The following is a 17,946-nucleotide window of genomic DNA, read 5'->3' on the forward strand; positions in this document are numbered from 1 at the left end:
CATTTAATTAATAAGGTAAAAAATTATACTATGAAAATCTTCATGGGGTAAAAACGTGTCTAATACGATATTTTTTCACCATCGTAATGGCGGATGACACTTCCACTTATATTTATGACCAAAATGAGCAAAACAGCAAAGTATGAAAACGATCGGATAATAGCCAAAAATTTTCCTTAATAGTGATCGTAAGTGAAAGTAATAAGAGGTTAGTAAAAATGAGAATCAAGTTCTTAGGATACTATCTAATTATTCGATATAAATAAATATTTCAAATATGACTGTTTCATTTGGTTTCATCGGTTGGAAATTGCATTCGAATGTAAAGAATTGTGAAGAACTTTCGTGAAAAGTTAAATGACGATATTCCCTACTTTGAATATGATATGAAACTTCCTTTTTCATCGTATAACTAAAAAAAGCTTTGGAATCTGTGGAATGTTTGTATATACAATGTTTGTATATGGCTCATAGTGATATGAAGTTTGACCAATCTTGTTATAAAACATCTTTTGTAACATATGTATGTATATTGTCATAATATTAATATATAATATACATAATACATAGGCGTGAATGGGAAATATGTATAAATATACATATGTATATCCCAGGTATGTCTGCGAGGCGACTGACCTTTTTTCGACATATTGAATGAAAATATTAGTGAAGCAGGACTGAGAGGACAATGTATGTATATGTATTCTAGGGTCCTCCTGAAGGGATTTAACATCCAGAGTGTTGATTAGCAGCACAAATGCCACGACACGAACGTCCCTTTATCTGGCGGGTGCAGTGGCGTGGGACACGAAACGGCTGCTCTTCAACAACACAAACCCTTGTCCTACCTCGCCAGCCTTATCCCAACTATAATAGCCACACCACGGGAAATTTGGGCTTCAACCTAAGACTCTCAAATATATTATATCCGACTCCACAGTTCGTTCGAATCGTTGCATATTCAACAGTCGCAGAATTTGAATATCACTCGCGATCGACGACTATAACAATTTGTACTGCTATGCGATAAAAATATATCGTGTGAATAATGTGGAATAGTATTACAGTTGAATATCAATATGTAGCATGCGTATCAAATTGAACGAAATTTAATTTGATGAAAAAAAGTAGTTCAATGTTAAGTAGTACTCACTCATTTGGATTAACGAAAAGAAAGTCAGCATAGATCTGTAAAAATTGACCACCGACGATGTATCCAACTGCTGGTCCGATGACGGACATCGTATAAAAGATTCCTGTAAAAAAATTAAAGCAAAATAATTAGGGGTTGCATTTATATAAAATAAATTGATTTTATTAAAAACTTAAATTAGAAGTTCAACTTCAACTACATCTAATCTTTTTAACTGATTAAATACCACCATGCATAAAGAAAAAGATCTTCGATCAATTTTTTTTGTCAGTGATAATAACAGATGGATGCGAAACTTGGGCATTGAACACCGGAATGCTGCATAAAGTCCAATGCACCTAAAGTAGTATGGAACGCCATATATTCGGCATAACGAGAAGAGATAGAAAATGGAATACGTAGATGAAAAGTATGAAAAGGGTAGTTGATATAGTGGAGAGAGTGAAGAGATTGAAAGGCGGCTCACGTAGCTAGAAAAATGAACAGAAGAAGTACTCGAATTTTACCCGAGAGAACGTAAAGGTACAGACACACAGAGTTGTACCCAGCACGTGTTTTTTTAGATAGTTTTACACACGCAAAAAAGGCGCTAGCACGCCTAATCTACATATGTATACCATCGCGATCCTTGGCAAAACTCACCCTCTGGAGTATTTTCGGTGATATTTTATCCTTGTATTGACATTGTCGATCAATACCTCTTTAATTCACTTGAACAAAGTTAACATAGTGTACTACAATCAAAAACATTGTATGTACATATATAAAAAAGCCAGGTAAAATAAAAACACAATAAAAGAGGGGTGGGCTTCATGGAGCACGGCTACACTTTTAATCCCGGAATTATGATGCGATGCGCGCGCGAACTTGAACTGTGCATTTTGTCGAGGCATCACATAGCACACATATGTACTCGTACCGGTATGTTCGTTAAGGTCGACCCATTCGCTGGGAGAAAAAAATTGTGTTGAACATAAAAAAAGAGGTCCTAAGCCTTCTCAGCGATGAATGGTCACGGAACATTGGCGCGCCATTGAAGCTGTGGCCCCGCAGAGGGCCGGAGCCCCATTCAAGCGCCCACTTAGACATTCCGGCTCACAATACCCTCACTGCTGAAACCGCTGGAGAGGCCTCTCACATGCCTCGCCTCCTCTGTACCACACGTGTGTGCCCTTCCAGCCGACATTATATCATAAAAACCGATCTGAGGCACTTTTCCCACGACAAAGAATCGACGATTCATCTTTTGAAGAATCAATTTCGAGACTTTGTGATTGATGTATCGATTTACTGCTATACAGTCTGAACCTAAGTGTTTTATTTATAGTTTTGGACCTTTGTGGCATTACAGGAAGAACCCATTGCGCCACAATGGCCTACATAAGAAAACAAGAGAGAAAAAAACATACATAGAAATAAAAGGCAAATGCAGAAAAATACGATAAAAAAAAACAAAAGAAAAATAGTACATAAAAATGTACATAAGGAAAATAATTAGGATGTGATCAACCCATGACTTTATCTATGTATTTGAGGAATATAAGAAGGTAACAAAACAAAAATCGATAATTAAACATACATACACATTCACACGTACGGGTTATGAGAGCATTTCCTATTCAAATTGAGACAAAACGTCTACTTCTGGTTTGCGGATTTTGACCAAAACCTTATCAGTCTAAGTTAGTACATAAAAAATACCGGTTTCCGTGACGAGCCGGAATGTGAAATTACCGAAAACGCAAATATCGGAAGGCAAAGATCGAAAATCGAAAGATCTTAAGTCTAAAGATAAAAAAAGGGTGCATGGTAAACGGTACATACTCACTTAATTTGCGCGAGCAGGATACAACAGGAACAAGAGGAACAGGCTTTTCCTCCCTTATTAATGTGCGCGCGCAGAATACGGGAGGAAAAGCCTGTTCCTCTTGTTCCTGTTGTTCCTGTTGTATCTTATGAGACCGGTATTATACATATGTAAATTTTCAGCTTGACGCGTTCAGTGGTATGGAAAGAATCATGGTCACAAAATTTATGACTTTTCTAAGAGGAAAAAATCCCACTTTTCTAAGAAGAAAAATTGAACAAGAGTAAACTGCCACTTTCGGTTGACGGATGCTTACCAAATTTTATACATAACTTACTCCATTAAGCTTAAAGTTATAGATATAAAATTTTAATTCAAAAAACCGAAAGGTTTCTGAGAAAAACATAAAAAACCTATATTCTCTAGAGTAACAGTATTATCGGGTATAGGTAAAAATATTAATTATATCAAAAAATATTAAGGTATAAAATTTATAATTTCTATTACATGTAAAAAAAGTCTAATTGGTTTAGCGGTTTGAGAGATAATTGGATTCAAAAACTTAAAAAAAGAGAACAACTACATATAAGAAGAGGTAAAAATTCCGGCCAACTTAAAAATTTCATAAAAATTTACGTCGTATCGATAAGAATTTCAGTTCGATAGGACTAACGGTGTTCAAAAAATCTCCAAAATACACAGCCACACACACATTTTTTCGAGATCATAAAAAAAACACGATCAGTGATCCGATTCTGAGTTCAAATCAGTCAAAATCTCGAGTTCAAATTTTCGCATGATCACAAAACTTCATATATTGTTACTACGTACATATGTACATACATAGATAAAGTAAAATATAACACAAAAAAATTTAATTGGTTTGTGTCTGCTCATATTTAAAAAATTATTCAATGCAAAAGCCTGCATACAAAATAAATAAATTTAAATTTTCCACCACAAATATCATAAATTTATTTATAAATATTGTGTTATAAAATAGTAAGTAGCTATAATATATTATAGCTACTTACTATTTTATAGCACCCAATAAGTCAGAAGAAAAAAACATGGGCAAATATTCAATAGCGACATAAATGTATCTACCGGAACACACTATCTTTGCCAAAAGGAGACATACATATTCGTGTGTTCGTATATTATCCGGAAATTAAAACGAGGGTGAAAAATTAAGCTATTGTTTCGCCACCCTCGTGCCGTGTCGGTATGGCGGTTAATTCACCATGGATAATAAATGTGCTCACTAGATGAGACCATCCGTCTGGGTGACACCATCCAAATGAGTTCATCTGTTCCGACTGCCCCAATAAACTAGACGAGCTTCCGTAGGTTACCAAACTCGCACATTTTCCACTTTTCGAATGCATCTCGTGGAAAATGCGAGAGGATGCCATAGTTTTTTCCAACCGGATGATGTCTGGAGCGAAGCTGGATGGGAGAAAACACCATCCACTCCAAATAGCATATACATATGTATACGTATATTATATATGCACTCAAGTCGGGCTTTCTTGTGACTCACGCGAGCAAACACGGCACGCATAATATGAAGAGACCCTGGCAAATGGCTAAACAAACAGAGATCCATCCCACTTCAAAAGAGATCGGGTGGAAACGACACGCGCTCTCTTCAAACAAGCTGGATCGTCTTTGTGGAGTATCGAGTTCGAATGCGAAAATGTTTTTGCCGCTTCGAAAGTGATGCTGAAAAATATTTTGTATGTAATGCATGAGAAGACGTATGTGCACTTGCTGCGACCGCGATTAACCCCGTAGGTATCAGTCAACAAACAACGGGCGCACGTGCAACGGGGTGTAATCAACCCGGAAAGCTTTTAGCATCGCACGAGTTTTGCACATGGCGAGCGGGTGGGTGGGTGGGTGGATAGTAGGGAGACAGGTGATCCACGGAACCATCGAGAGCTTTGGAAGATGACACACTGTCCGTTAACACCATCCGAATGCATAAATATGTATATAAAAGTATATACATACATATAAATATATATATATATATATATATATATATATATATATATATATATATATATATATATATATATGAGTTCGGTCTTTCGTGTCATGCGGGGAAGACGTGCTTCTGCGTTCTTCCCGCTATTACTCGCTTAAACCCGGCTATTGCACGAAATTTAATCTAAAAACTTAACCATCTAATCACTTATTTTACTAATTGCATCCTAGTATAATTTAAGTGTAAAAATAAACAGCAAATCGGTCGTAAAAAGCGGTTTTATATCAGTTATTTCGAAAAATTTTGTGCTAATTTTTGTGTCAAATCTGAGCAAAAGAATATACGAACGAGATACATCTCCTTACCTGAATACAAAAAAAGGGTCCTTCAGTCGGTCCCACAGAAGCAATAAATCTTCCACATAATTGCTTCCAGCCAAAAATCTTTAACGAACTTTACTTAATAGAATAATAGCAAACAGAAACGGTGTTTCCCAACTGTCTATCAGTTCTTTTTCATATTTAAATTATATTAAAGTAATTCGTGTAATTTTATATTCTTTACTAAAGTTATTATTAAAATATTAAATTGCAAACCGCACTCACATATATAAATCCGTTGTCTCCAAAGAGGCGTCTCACGATAAAGATCTATAAAAAAGTAGTATAACAATTGCTAATCTATTATTATCATAACTAACTACTTTCACTTACAAAGTAACCCTGTTAAATGGCATGTAATAACTCATAAGTGATCCAAGTGATACCTAGGATGACTATCTGTCAAAGCTGACCACAGAGAAGAGTCTATGGCGGTAAGAACTCACTCCTTGAATGGAAATCTCTCTCAAGTACCGCCTTTTTCTCAACACATCTTGGATAAATGCGAGAAAAATAATATCCAAACCTCCAACAAGGTAAGAGTGACGATGGATGATAGCTTAGCTAATAGAAACCTGTATTTAGCCACGTACAATGTAAGAACGTTATCGAGTGAAGGAAGTGTGCTTGCATTAGAGAATGAATTAGAAAATATCAAATGGGATATAGTAGGACTTAGTGAAGTAAGACGAAAACAGCAAAACCAAATAATCCTAAAAAGTGGTAACTGTCTCTACTGGAGAGGGCTACCAAATGGTAGAATAGGAGGAGTAGGGTTTCTTATCAATAAGAGAATAGAAAGAAATATTATAGAAATAAGCGACATATCGGAACGTATATGCTATATAGTATTAAGAATCTCGAGCAGGTACACTTGTCAAATCTTCCAAGTGTACGCCCCCACATCTAGCCACCCAGACGAGGAAATAGAAGACTTCTACGAAAAAATACAGGACGCATACGATAATAGCCGTCACCACTTTAAAATAATCATGGGCGACTTTAACGCAAAAATAGGACAAAAGGCAAATACAGAAAGAGCAGTAGGCAATTTTGGTACCGGCCAAAGAAACGACAGAGGCGATCGCCTCATAGAATTCGCAGAACACAACAGGCTCTTTATCACTAATTCATTTTTCAGGAAAAACACCAACAATAAGTGGACTTGGGAGAGTCCTAAAGGAGACAGAAACGAGATCGATTTCATCCTAACAAATGCCCTGCACTCCGTTAAAGACGTTAGTGTTTTAAGTAAAGTAGATATAGGTAGCGATCACAGATTAGTCCGTGCCAAGATGGCCATTAATATAAATTGCGAACGTAGGAAATTAATAAAAGGATGCAGTAACTCTCCAGATTTCGCTCAACTAAGGTCTAGGAAAAAGGAATTCGAACTCGAACTTGGAAATCGATACGGGAAATTAAACCCAGAAGCAGACATCGAGGAATTGAACACTGTAATTAGTTCGGTTCTAACCTCAACAGGTAAGAAATTAGGTGGATTCAGGAAACAGATTAAATTAAGCAAAATTTCAGCGGAAACAAAAAACCTAATTAAGCATAAAAGGAATTTAGATAGGGATAATAATAAGCAAGAATACAATCTAGTAAATAAGGAAATTAAAAAGAGAATAGTCAGGGATGTCAGGGATTTTAACAGCAAGCTAATAGAAAATACCATTAAGAATAACCGTAGCCTGAAAAAGTGCAAACAGGATCTTTTCTTAGGCAAAAACCAAATGATCGCAATCAGATCAGAGAGCGGAGTAATAATTAGGAATAGAGAAGAAATCATAGACAGAGTTTACACGTTCTATGCAAAACTATACGAGAACGACAACGGCCAATTCCCCGCTCTGGAATCGACACACGGCCAAAGGGTTCCTGCAGTATTGCCTAGCGAAGTAGAGGCCGCGCTAAAAACTGCAAAGAACGGTAAAACCCCAGGGGAAGATAATATTCCCATTGACTTACTAAAATGTGGCGGCCCCCCCCTAATTAATATCTTAGCTAGGCTTTTCAGCAAATGCATCCAGAACCAAGCTATACCAGAAGGATGGAATAACGCAACTATCATTTTAATACACAAAAAAGGCGACAAAAGCGATATCAAGAACTACCGACCCATTAGTCTACTTTCAGCGGTCTACAAGCTCTTCACGAAGGTTATTACAGAAAGGCTGAAAAATATCCTCGACGAGAACCAACCTATAGAGCAGGCAGGGTTTAGGGCAAATTTCAGCACAATGGACCACCTCCAAGTAGTTGGCGAACTAATCGAGCGCGCCAACGAATATCAACGGCCATTGTGCCTAGGTTTCGTCGATTATGAGAAAGCCTTCGATACAGTTAGTCATAATGCAGTACTTAACGCTCTAAAAACACAGGGAGTGCCGGAACCCTATGTGGGACTGTTAGCTGCAATATATAAGAATGCCACAGCTTCGGTTAAAATTTTTTCAGGTACAGATAGATTTAGCATAGGAAAAGGAGTAAGACAAGGAGATACAATCTCGCCCAAGTTATTCAATGCGGTGCTTGAGGGAGTTTTCAGGAAATTGGATTGGGATACAGCCGGAGTAAGCATCAATGGTCGCTTTTTGAGTCACCTTCGGTTCGCAGACGATATAGTTTTAGTAGCTCGTGATTCAGCTGACCTACTTATCAGACTAACACAGCTGGACAGGGAAAGTAGAAAAGTAGGATTAAAAATTAACGTAGATAAGACTAAACTAATGTTCAATAGTTATTGCATGCCTGATAGCATCCCCTTAGATGATAAACCAGTAGAAGTAGTAAATAATTATTTATATTTAGGTCAAATAATTGACATGTCTGGTAGTAAAAATGAAGAGATAAAGAGACGTATGAAATTAGGGTGGAGTGCATTTGGACGGATGAATGCTGTTTTTAAATCAAAAATGCCACTCTGCCTGAAGAAAAGGATCTTTGATCAATGCGTTTTGCCAGTGATGACGTATGGATGTGAAACTTGGACACTGAACGCCAAGATGCAAAATAAAATCCAATGCACTCAAAGAAGTATGGAACGCTGTATGCTTGGCATAACGAGGAAAGACAGGAAGCGGAACACGTGGGTGAGAAATATGACAAGGGTAGTGGACATAGTGGATAGAGTGAAGAGATTGAAATGGCAATGGGCGGGTCACGTAGCTAGGAGGATGGACGAAAGGTGGACAAAAGAAGTGCTTGAATGGTACCCGAGAGAAGGCAAAAGAGTAAAAGGAAGACCGCAAGGAAGATGGGTGAACGAAATTAGGAAAATGTGCGGAATGAGATGGATGAGTGTTGCGCAAAACAGAGACGAGTGGAAGCGTGTTGGAGAGGCCTTCATCCAGCAGTGGATGGCGAATGGCTGTAAATGATGATGATGATGATATATATATATATATATATATATATATATATATATATATATATATATATATATATATATATATATATATATATATATATATATATATATACATATGTGGAATTATATATTATACTACATATATAGAAGTATACATCCTCAATGAAAAACTGCAGTGTTTTTTTGTTCTTTAAAAAAAATTAAATTTTACTATGATCCCATTGCTGAGCGACACATATGGGTTAAAGGGTCTACATGACGAGCCAGAATGTTAAATTACAGAAAACACAAATATCGGAAGGCGAAGATCGAAAATCGAAAGATCTTAAGTCGAAAGATCAAAAAAAAGGGTTCATGGTAAACGGTACATAGCTTTAATTTGCGCGAGCAGGATACAAGAGGAACAGGCTTTTCCTCCCATATTCTGCGCGCGCACATTAATACGGGAGGAAAAGCCTGTTCGTCTTGTTCCTGTTGTATCCTGCTCGCGCAAATTAAGTGAGTATGTACCGTTTACCATGCATCCTTTTTTTTGATCTTTCGACTTAAGATCTTTCGATTTTCGATCTTTGGCTTCCGATATTTGTGTTTTCTGTAATTTAACATTCTGGCTCGTCACGGAGACCGGGTATTAAACTTATCTATGTATATATCTATATATGTACATATGTACATATGTATGTACATATATAAAAATGAATGCTGTGTGTCTCGAATAGGCTCCTAAACCACTGAACTAATTATGATGGAACTTTCAGGATTTGTTATATGCATGTCCGGGAAGATAACTGTGTAAAAAAATCGCCCAAAAACGGGAACGGAAAAGGGAAATATGGGAATGAGTCTCATTCCAACGCTTTTCTGAGTCTCATTCCAATAATTTCAAATGTTTTGACGTCGCGACCAACGTGTTCGCTGCCTGCGTTTTACCGACAAATGGGAACTGGGAACGGGAACGAGAATGGGAACGGGAACGGGAATTGCATGCGTTATTGTGGCATTGCAACGCATGTAGGGTTTAGCTAGTACATATATAAATTTAAAGATTATAAATTTGAAATTATATTCAAATAGTGGTGACAGAAAGAAGGTAGGATGGTTTTGCGAATTTGATAAGGAACCGTTTCAACAATGAAATACGATAAACTGGCAAGCTTTGATAGGAAACAATGCACTTGGAGTCAAAAAGATCCAGCAGCACTGCAGAAATACTGTGAATATTTTTATTCAATCAAGGTCATTTCAGGGCTTGAACCCGAGAGCCTCGTGGTGTTTAGCATTAACGCAGCCACCAAACTGTATTGCTGGCTTTTAGAGTGATTTTTGAGTGAATTGCTGACTTTTACAGTTGAAGAAAAATACAAAATATACATACAAGATGAAATGCATTTTTAACTTATATGACAATTAAAATATAGAAGGTCTGAAATTTCAAGGCTGAGGAATTTTCCATTAGTGAATGGAAAAGAAAATCCTGGCGAAACTTGAATCCTATTGATATTCTAGAAGCGATATTCTTCTGAAGAAGATGGGTGGAAGTGTTTTGACTTAATCAGAAGTGACAATTACACATAGAAACTTATGTTAATATAATATTTCAGTCTTTGTAAGGAAACGAACTTCAACGTTTAACTGTGCATACATACATATGTACATACAATGTGCTATTTATAATGTGTTTCTGAAGTTCCTCAATTTAAACTTATAACATCTTACAAGCCTGTTAAAACATTTCAGGTAGCTGAAATTGCGAAATATTTGTATTCAGAAATTAATAAAGTAAAAATATACATTTTCACGCAATAAAAGGAAGCGCAATACGTCATCCCTAATGCTAAAAAATTGTCTCATTAATTACGTACTTAAATTAAGTTGGGGACATATCGCATTCGTCACCGGCTAGGAGAGAGCTAAATGTATAAATTTCAACGTAACCCTAAAAATGTTCCAGTAATGCCATCATCATATTTCCTTCTCAGGACGAAATTGAATGTGGGGGCACCTTAATAAATTCGATCAAAGAAAGCGTCACAAACGGCAAAAAATATATATGTATATATTTATATACCCAGCACGATGAAGACGGTGCAATGAACACGCGTTTACGAGATTTAATTATAATGCTTCAGATGAAAAGTCATTGTTAACTCGTAGAGGCGTAGAACTAACGGAGCAGTTTCAAAACGAGGGAAGTTATGAAAGCGGCAAGCTTAAAAGCCTCAGTCGTCGGAGGCGGAGGTGCCCTAAAAGCCTCTGAATGCACCCTCCGGGAAGTCTCCAGCAAAGAGGTATTCCAACGAAATACTCCGAATTCCTACCCTTATTGTTGGGGGAGAGCATGCGCGAGAAAATCGCGCTGTAATGTCACAGGAAAGGTCATGTGCTATCCTCGGATGTAGCATTTTAATTTTGCTATACGAACAATACAATTCAGACAATGCTATGTTGTTGGATATACGGTGATGATATGATTTAGAATTAATTAATTAATTCAGTACTACTGCTATTAGAGAATAGAAAATATTCCATTTTCAATTTTGCACAGAGAGTTCAATAGATAAGTTTCAATTTTTGGAAGAGAGGGGGGGGGGAGAACAAAAATCCATTTCAAACTCATTAAAATGATGATATATGTACGTGGAAAATTTCAAGATTTTCATGTAATTTAAAAAATAACCGGAAATGCAAACACTGCCCGTCAAACAAGGCAGCTTATCATCATCGAAATAATAATATATTATTTAATATACTAAAAAGCAATTTTCAAGTAAAAGTCTTACTAACTAAGTTAATAGCCAGCAGTATAGGTCGGTAGTTGCGTTAATTCTAACCACCGAGAGGTGCCCGAGTTCGAGCCCTGGGTTGACCTCGATTTAAAAGAATTGATTTGAAATATTTCCGCAGTGCTGCTGGTCAGACGTGTATATTTGTGACTCCAAGTCGATCGTTTATGCAATTTATTTATTATTTCATTGTTAACTGTTCCTCACCAAATTGTCACCACTATTTGAATATCATTTCAAATGTATACTCTATAAAAATGTACAAATTTAATACCATAGGTGTCACTTTTGGGCCACCTGTAATGGCACCAAATAATAAAATTCGCTTTCCGCTAGAGTTCTCAAAACTGACAGTGTGAGACCGTGGGACTGCATATCTGGTACGTGACTATAACAATAAGTAAACAAACGCGTCGAGGAAGATGCAGTGAGCGACCTGCCCTTTATAATCAGATACTTAGACCATATGACGGCATTCTGGACGGAGCACTGGTTGTGCGTGGATCTCCTTAATAACCCAATAAACGCTGTGAAGCGACTTTGGCCTTTTATTTGGATCCTCCACCCACCCTTACGCAACACTATTTATGATTTTTAAAGGATTTTGAAGAATATAAAAATAATAAACTCGCGAATAATCATTTGAAATTATATGCATTTTAAAAATAAAAATTAGTATACGTATGTACATATTTACATGGAAAAGAACACTCACCGATATATACGGAGGACATCTTTTTAGAGACGTTCTCATCTATGTACGTTACTCCAAGGGTGAAGAGTGGCGATGCTCCAGCACCGTGAAGAAGCTGAGCTCCTAAAAATACCATCAAAACAGCTCCAGAGTTGCCGCTCAATATTCCGTGCTCAGGTGTTGTTGATTCCATATTACATTTGGACTGTAAAGCGATATGAAAGCTTAACATTTTTATAGTTTCAAGTAACTCATCAATTATGTAGAACCTCAAACATTATTTTAGCCTTTAATTAATAAAGCAGATACGGTTGTCATCGATCCGAGAAATGTATTACAAAAAATATGTGCATGCATAAAGGCAAATACGCAGTTATAAGTTATAATATCATAGTTTTTTGCAGTTTTAATATTTAAATAAATTAAATTTTGATTTGTTTTTATTCGATTCATATGTAATCAATTAACATTTTTTTTATATTTTTCAGTTTATGTATGTCTAATATCTAATGAAAATTAATATTTTTCGCTGCGTATACGGAGAAGATGTAACATATCAATCATCCCTTCAACAAAACGTGGAGATAATACGTCATTTCAATCTCAACGCCGATGATTGATTGATGATCGTAAGAAAAATAAATAGCAACAAGATTCATTTCCAGGCAAAGCACGCTCATTCACGTCAAACACGAGCGTGTTGCAAATCATAATCAAGATCAATCAGAACGAATCGTGTCACGTTTTACCATTGCATTCGAATTCACAATATAAATTACAGAGGACATTACGTATTTATGAGAATTTCACGCAAAATTTGTCGCAAATTGGTCACCGTACTAGTCTTTTGTCAGAATTTCATTTAAATTTAAATGGGAAATCCTCGCCAAAGCCCTAGTGCAATTAATCATTCAGCAGCGTTGAAATTGCCGATCTGGCGATTGTTTTAAAGAAGCAATTTGCGAGAGAGTCGAGTCGGTTGCTGCATAAAATATGCAAGCAATTCTCACTTTATACCAAAAGGAAACTTTTGAATGGCATCTGACAAACTTGGGTTTTAAAATCGAAGATTCTGAAATATATATACATATATAGATATATAAAATATCTTTATAATCACCGTTTGGTCTGTTAGATTGGTGAGTCTGCGACAGTTGTTGTTGTGATCTCCGGGGGCGTCGTAGCCCGTAGCTGCAAAATGCGGCAAGGCGAATAAAAGTGAACCAAGTCCCATTAAAGCTGCGCCCCATCCGATCCATCTGGGCTTAGATGCTCCTCTTCGTCCTCCGAGATAAGTCACAGGGGTCAAACAAATGAAAGATGCCAAATCATATCCTCCGGCTACCAATCCAGTCTGCGACGATCTCAATCCGAATCTTCTTTCGATCGTTGTGATTACTACGTTGACGAATCCGTTGACGACCATCCCTTAAAAAATAAATTGAATCAATCACCAAAATGTATATAATAATGCCACTTTTGAAATTGAATCTGGCGATAAATTTAGAAGCCGTGTGATTCATTTCAAAAATCATATTAAATATACACGAGAACAGATTCCGCAGCGGGAAACCGCTATAAATCAAACCTGATTTCACATTCATGAGAGTTTCCGTAATACGGCAACCCTCCGAGAGATTTCAACAATCCACTCCACGTGCGGGTTTAAATGTCGAGGAAATCGTTAAAAATTATATGCGGTATTTAAAAAGTTATTTCGAAATGTTTTTAAATGGAATGTCAAGATTTGAAAGGTCATCAGTGTTACTGGAGCAAAAGATCAAAAAAAAAAGTTGGGAACAGGGATTAAGTTCAAAACCACTCTTAAAACGTCAATCAAAGAACTGATAAGCATCTTTCGGTTACTGCACGGCAAAATCTACCAAGCTGAAATCCTGCTGAAGTGCATTATATACATAGGTATAATACTTAAACTGTATGAGTTATACACATCCTGTCTATTTAATTTCTTGTTCTCAAAGTTATTTGTATTCTTTATACTTTCATATGTACCTACATATGTAAGTATGTATATATGTATGTACCTAGTTCAAATTATATAAATCTTTTTTACTTTGCTTTAAAGACATCTATGTATGTAAATATAAACAATAAGTATTGAAGACTATTTAGTGAATTCATCCTGCTTAACCCCATTTTTTTACGTTCTTAATACATTATAATTTATTAACAAAATAGCATTCAAATATTTCAGATATAAAGTTATGCATACAGTTTCATATTGTATTATTTGATGGCAAAACAATTTTAATTATCATACAAAAATGGCTTCGATCGATATTTGTTATATAAACTGCTTAAACATGGCTAACATATGTAATAATAAACATTAATTTGTTTATTTTTATTCAATCTATTTCAATCGAATTTATTTGAATATTAAACGTCAGCCAATCAGAAACAAATTACACACACACAACGAACGGTCTTTGTTTTATACATGTTACAGTTGAAGTGTATCTTCCAGTTGGAATATATAATATTTTGCCTGGTTGGAATATATTCCATCTAACCTAGTGCCAACTACCGTTATAGTTGAAGTGTATTTTCAGTTATTATATATTTTGACTAGTTGGAATACATATATTCCGTCTAACTCACGTAAATTCATTCATATGGCGCATTATATGTATTTCAACTGATCAAAATTTGTTACAACTGAAAATACAGTTCAACTTTAAATTGGTACCAGATTACATGGAGAGGTTAGGTTTTCGTAAAAACGTCACTATACCAGTAAATTGATTTGGAAAGTCACATTTTTGTTTCGAGCACATTTTGTTTCGTACTCATTATCTTTACTCGAAATACTTAGGAAATATTAACGGATAATTGAATTCTAAATCATTCATAAAAACATCAAAGCTGTCAAAACTCAACTGTTATATTACAACTGGCGCACATTGTTGAAAGTGCATTTGCGCTTGTAGAGATATAATTTACTAGTTGAATTGTATTCGAATATAATTGATCTAAAACGCCAGTTGGAATATATTATAACTGATACACTTCGACTGTAACATATACATATATAAGATATACTGTGGAGCGTAACTAAAATGCAACATTCAATATCAAAATGATAAATCATGTTATAATCAAAATTAATTAATAATATATAATAGGTCGGCTATCAATATTTCTAATAGATTAATAAAATTGATGATAAAACAGCATTCTACAATTTATGTGCATTAAAATATGTTGATATCCATCACAAAGCACTTGACATTGATGTTGAACATAAAAAACTACCATGTAAGAGTGCAAAGGATAGTTTTTTTTTACCTGTATTCAACAAACATTTTTTTGTATTTCATAATATCCATTGAAGCGGAGAATAAAGTAATAAAAAAAAAAACAGTATAAAATATTCATCTTAGTTTACTAGATACTCTACACATACTCAACCTATAGTGTAGGATTTGAAGTTTTCATACAAAGCCACGTTAACGCAAAAAAAAGGAACATTCAATCGAACTTTAAACATAATAAAAACATGGGGTTGCGGCAGGTTGATTTCATATTGAAATACACCTTTCACGGTATACCAGGAAACCCGTATAATATACGAGAAAGAACATGTATCGTGAATATATTTAGAAGCCTTGCATTGCTCCCCCAAGGTTTAATATGAAATCTCATAGCAACAGTTGCCAACAGATGGCGGCGGGGGTGGATGTTGATACTCGTTGGGAAATCATACAAAACACCTGGGAAAATACGTGATTTAGGGCAGTGTTCCTCAAATATGAGAGTAACCCCCTGCGCGCAATATATTCGGTTATTTAGGGATATATCCCCGAAACAGCGTGGGCGAAAAATATATTACCCAACGTGAACGGGAAAATGCTACATAACTTTCAACCCACCGATTAAACCCTTTCACGCTTTGTGGAATAATAAGTAAAGGGGAGGAGCGATTATGGATTATTGAAAATTTATTATATGTATAAAAGACAAATGTTGTGGTGCATCCTTGTGGAAAACGGGAAAATCGTGTTAACACTTATGTATGCATCTACTCGTAATTCGGTTGCAAAGTTTTCGTGCACCGGCAGTTGGGCGCAAGGGTTAAATTCAATTTGTAACCGTTTGGCGCGCTTGCCACCATCTGCAATTGTACGATATTTAATTCAAACGGTAAATAATGCAATAGCAGCGTGTGCCCTTTGTTTATTTGTTAAAATTAATAATCCTAAAGATACACAAGTGTTGGCCGTGCACTACGAGAACGAACCAAGTACATATGTATGTACATACGTACACTTAATTGTAGTACAGACGAATATATTAGCCACAGCAGTGAAAAAGCTCGCAAGAAGAAGATATATCATATATATTTTTTAATATTTATTAATTTAAAGTTTTAAATAAATATTAAAAAGTTTTAAATTGTAGCATTACAGGAATTCCTAATGCGCCACAATGGTCAAAAATATAACAGAAAAGAAAAGAAACAAAAAAATAACTAAAGAAATTAGACATAACAAAAACAAAACATATATGTATATACACAAACAACTAATAATAATAATTACAAATTATAAAAAACAACAAAGAAGGAAGCAATTTTGCGTCGCATCGCCACGTTCTGTAATGTATGTATGTATATGTAAGCCGATTTTCCCTTGCAAAGTTTAAATGTGCCGAAAACGAGCGGTGCTGTATAGTATGAATAGTAATCTATTCCGTGCAGTTGACGTGCAATACTGGTAATATAAACGGACCTTTAATGCTTTCGGTTGTGTATACACTCTAAATTCCCGTAAAATAAATTGAATATGTAATTATGAATGTTGGTATATACATATTTATATGTACATATGTATATAGGTAGTGGAAGTGTTTAAAATGCAACCAAAATTTAATCTAAACAAAGTAGACGTTGTGTGAGTATTAGATTACTGTACCTACATAAAGTAATCGTAGTGATATAAAGTAATCTAATTTGAATGTAAATATCAATTTAATATACTCATATAAAACGGCTTTTATTTGGAAAAGCAATATGTGAATGTTTGGTTTTAGAGAACAAAATCGTTAAAAAAGAAAAAAAATTCGGGTGTGACCAACCCATGACTTTATCTATGCATTTGAGGAATATGAGAAGGTTACAAAACAAAATTCGATATTGAACCGCACAGACAGATTATGAAATACTAATAACTATGACAGCATTTTCGATACAAATTGAGCGCAAATGTATGGAAACTTGCACAAGACAAAAGTTCTACTTCCGGTTGTCAGATTTTGTTCAAATTTTTTTTTATTACTTAAAATCACTATCAGTATTATACTCATTAAATATCAAGAAAATGAAAATAATTTAAAAGGTCAAAATAAAATAATGAAATATTGTTTAAAAAAAAATACTACTTCAGGTTTACGAATTCTGACCAAAACCTTATCAGCTCTAAGTTAGTACATAAAGAATACAAATATAAATTTTCAGCTTGATACGTTCCGGGGTGTAGACAGAGTAGTGGGCACAACATTTTTGACCTTTCTAAGAGAATTAAAGTAAGTACCTAACGCTTATTTTTATGTTTACATGCCTAATATGTAATGTAATGTACGGCACAAAATATCTAGTGTAAAGATTCTGTATCTTTGTAAAATCAACTATGAAAAATTAAAAATTGTCGAAAACCGTTCCGCGTTCGAATTAAATCATCAACAAAGCACACATAACGAAAGCGTTAAACCGTTTCAAATCTGACTTGTTAATTTCCTGCA

General features: G+C 35.3%; 1 protein-coding gene across 1 annotated transcript in view; it reads right to left on the reverse strand.

The window, feature by feature from the left end:
* Window positions 1-17,946, reverse strand: part of Oatp26F (Organic anion transporting polypeptide 26F) — a 45,251-nt gene that overhangs the window by 15,105 nt on the left and 12,200 nt on the right. The window contains exons 4-6 of the mRNA XM_077439837.1: window positions 13,307-13,614; window positions 12,208-12,391; window positions 1,154-1,256 (exon numbers count right to left, since the gene is read on the reverse strand). Of these exons, the coding sequence (XP_077295963.1) occupies window positions 1,154-1,256; window positions 12,208-12,391; window positions 13,307-13,614 (595 nt within the window). The remainder of the gene's footprint in view (window positions 1-1,153; window positions 1,257-12,207; window positions 12,392-13,306; window positions 13,615-17,946) is intronic.

Source organism: Arctopsyche grandis, chromosome 10 (assembly GCF_051622035.1).
Source record: "Arctopsyche grandis isolate Sample6627 chromosome 10, ASM5162203v2, whole genome shotgun sequence".
Taxonomy (NCBI): Eukaryota; Metazoa; Arthropoda; class Insecta; order Trichoptera; family Hydropsychidae; genus Arctopsyche; species Arctopsyche grandis.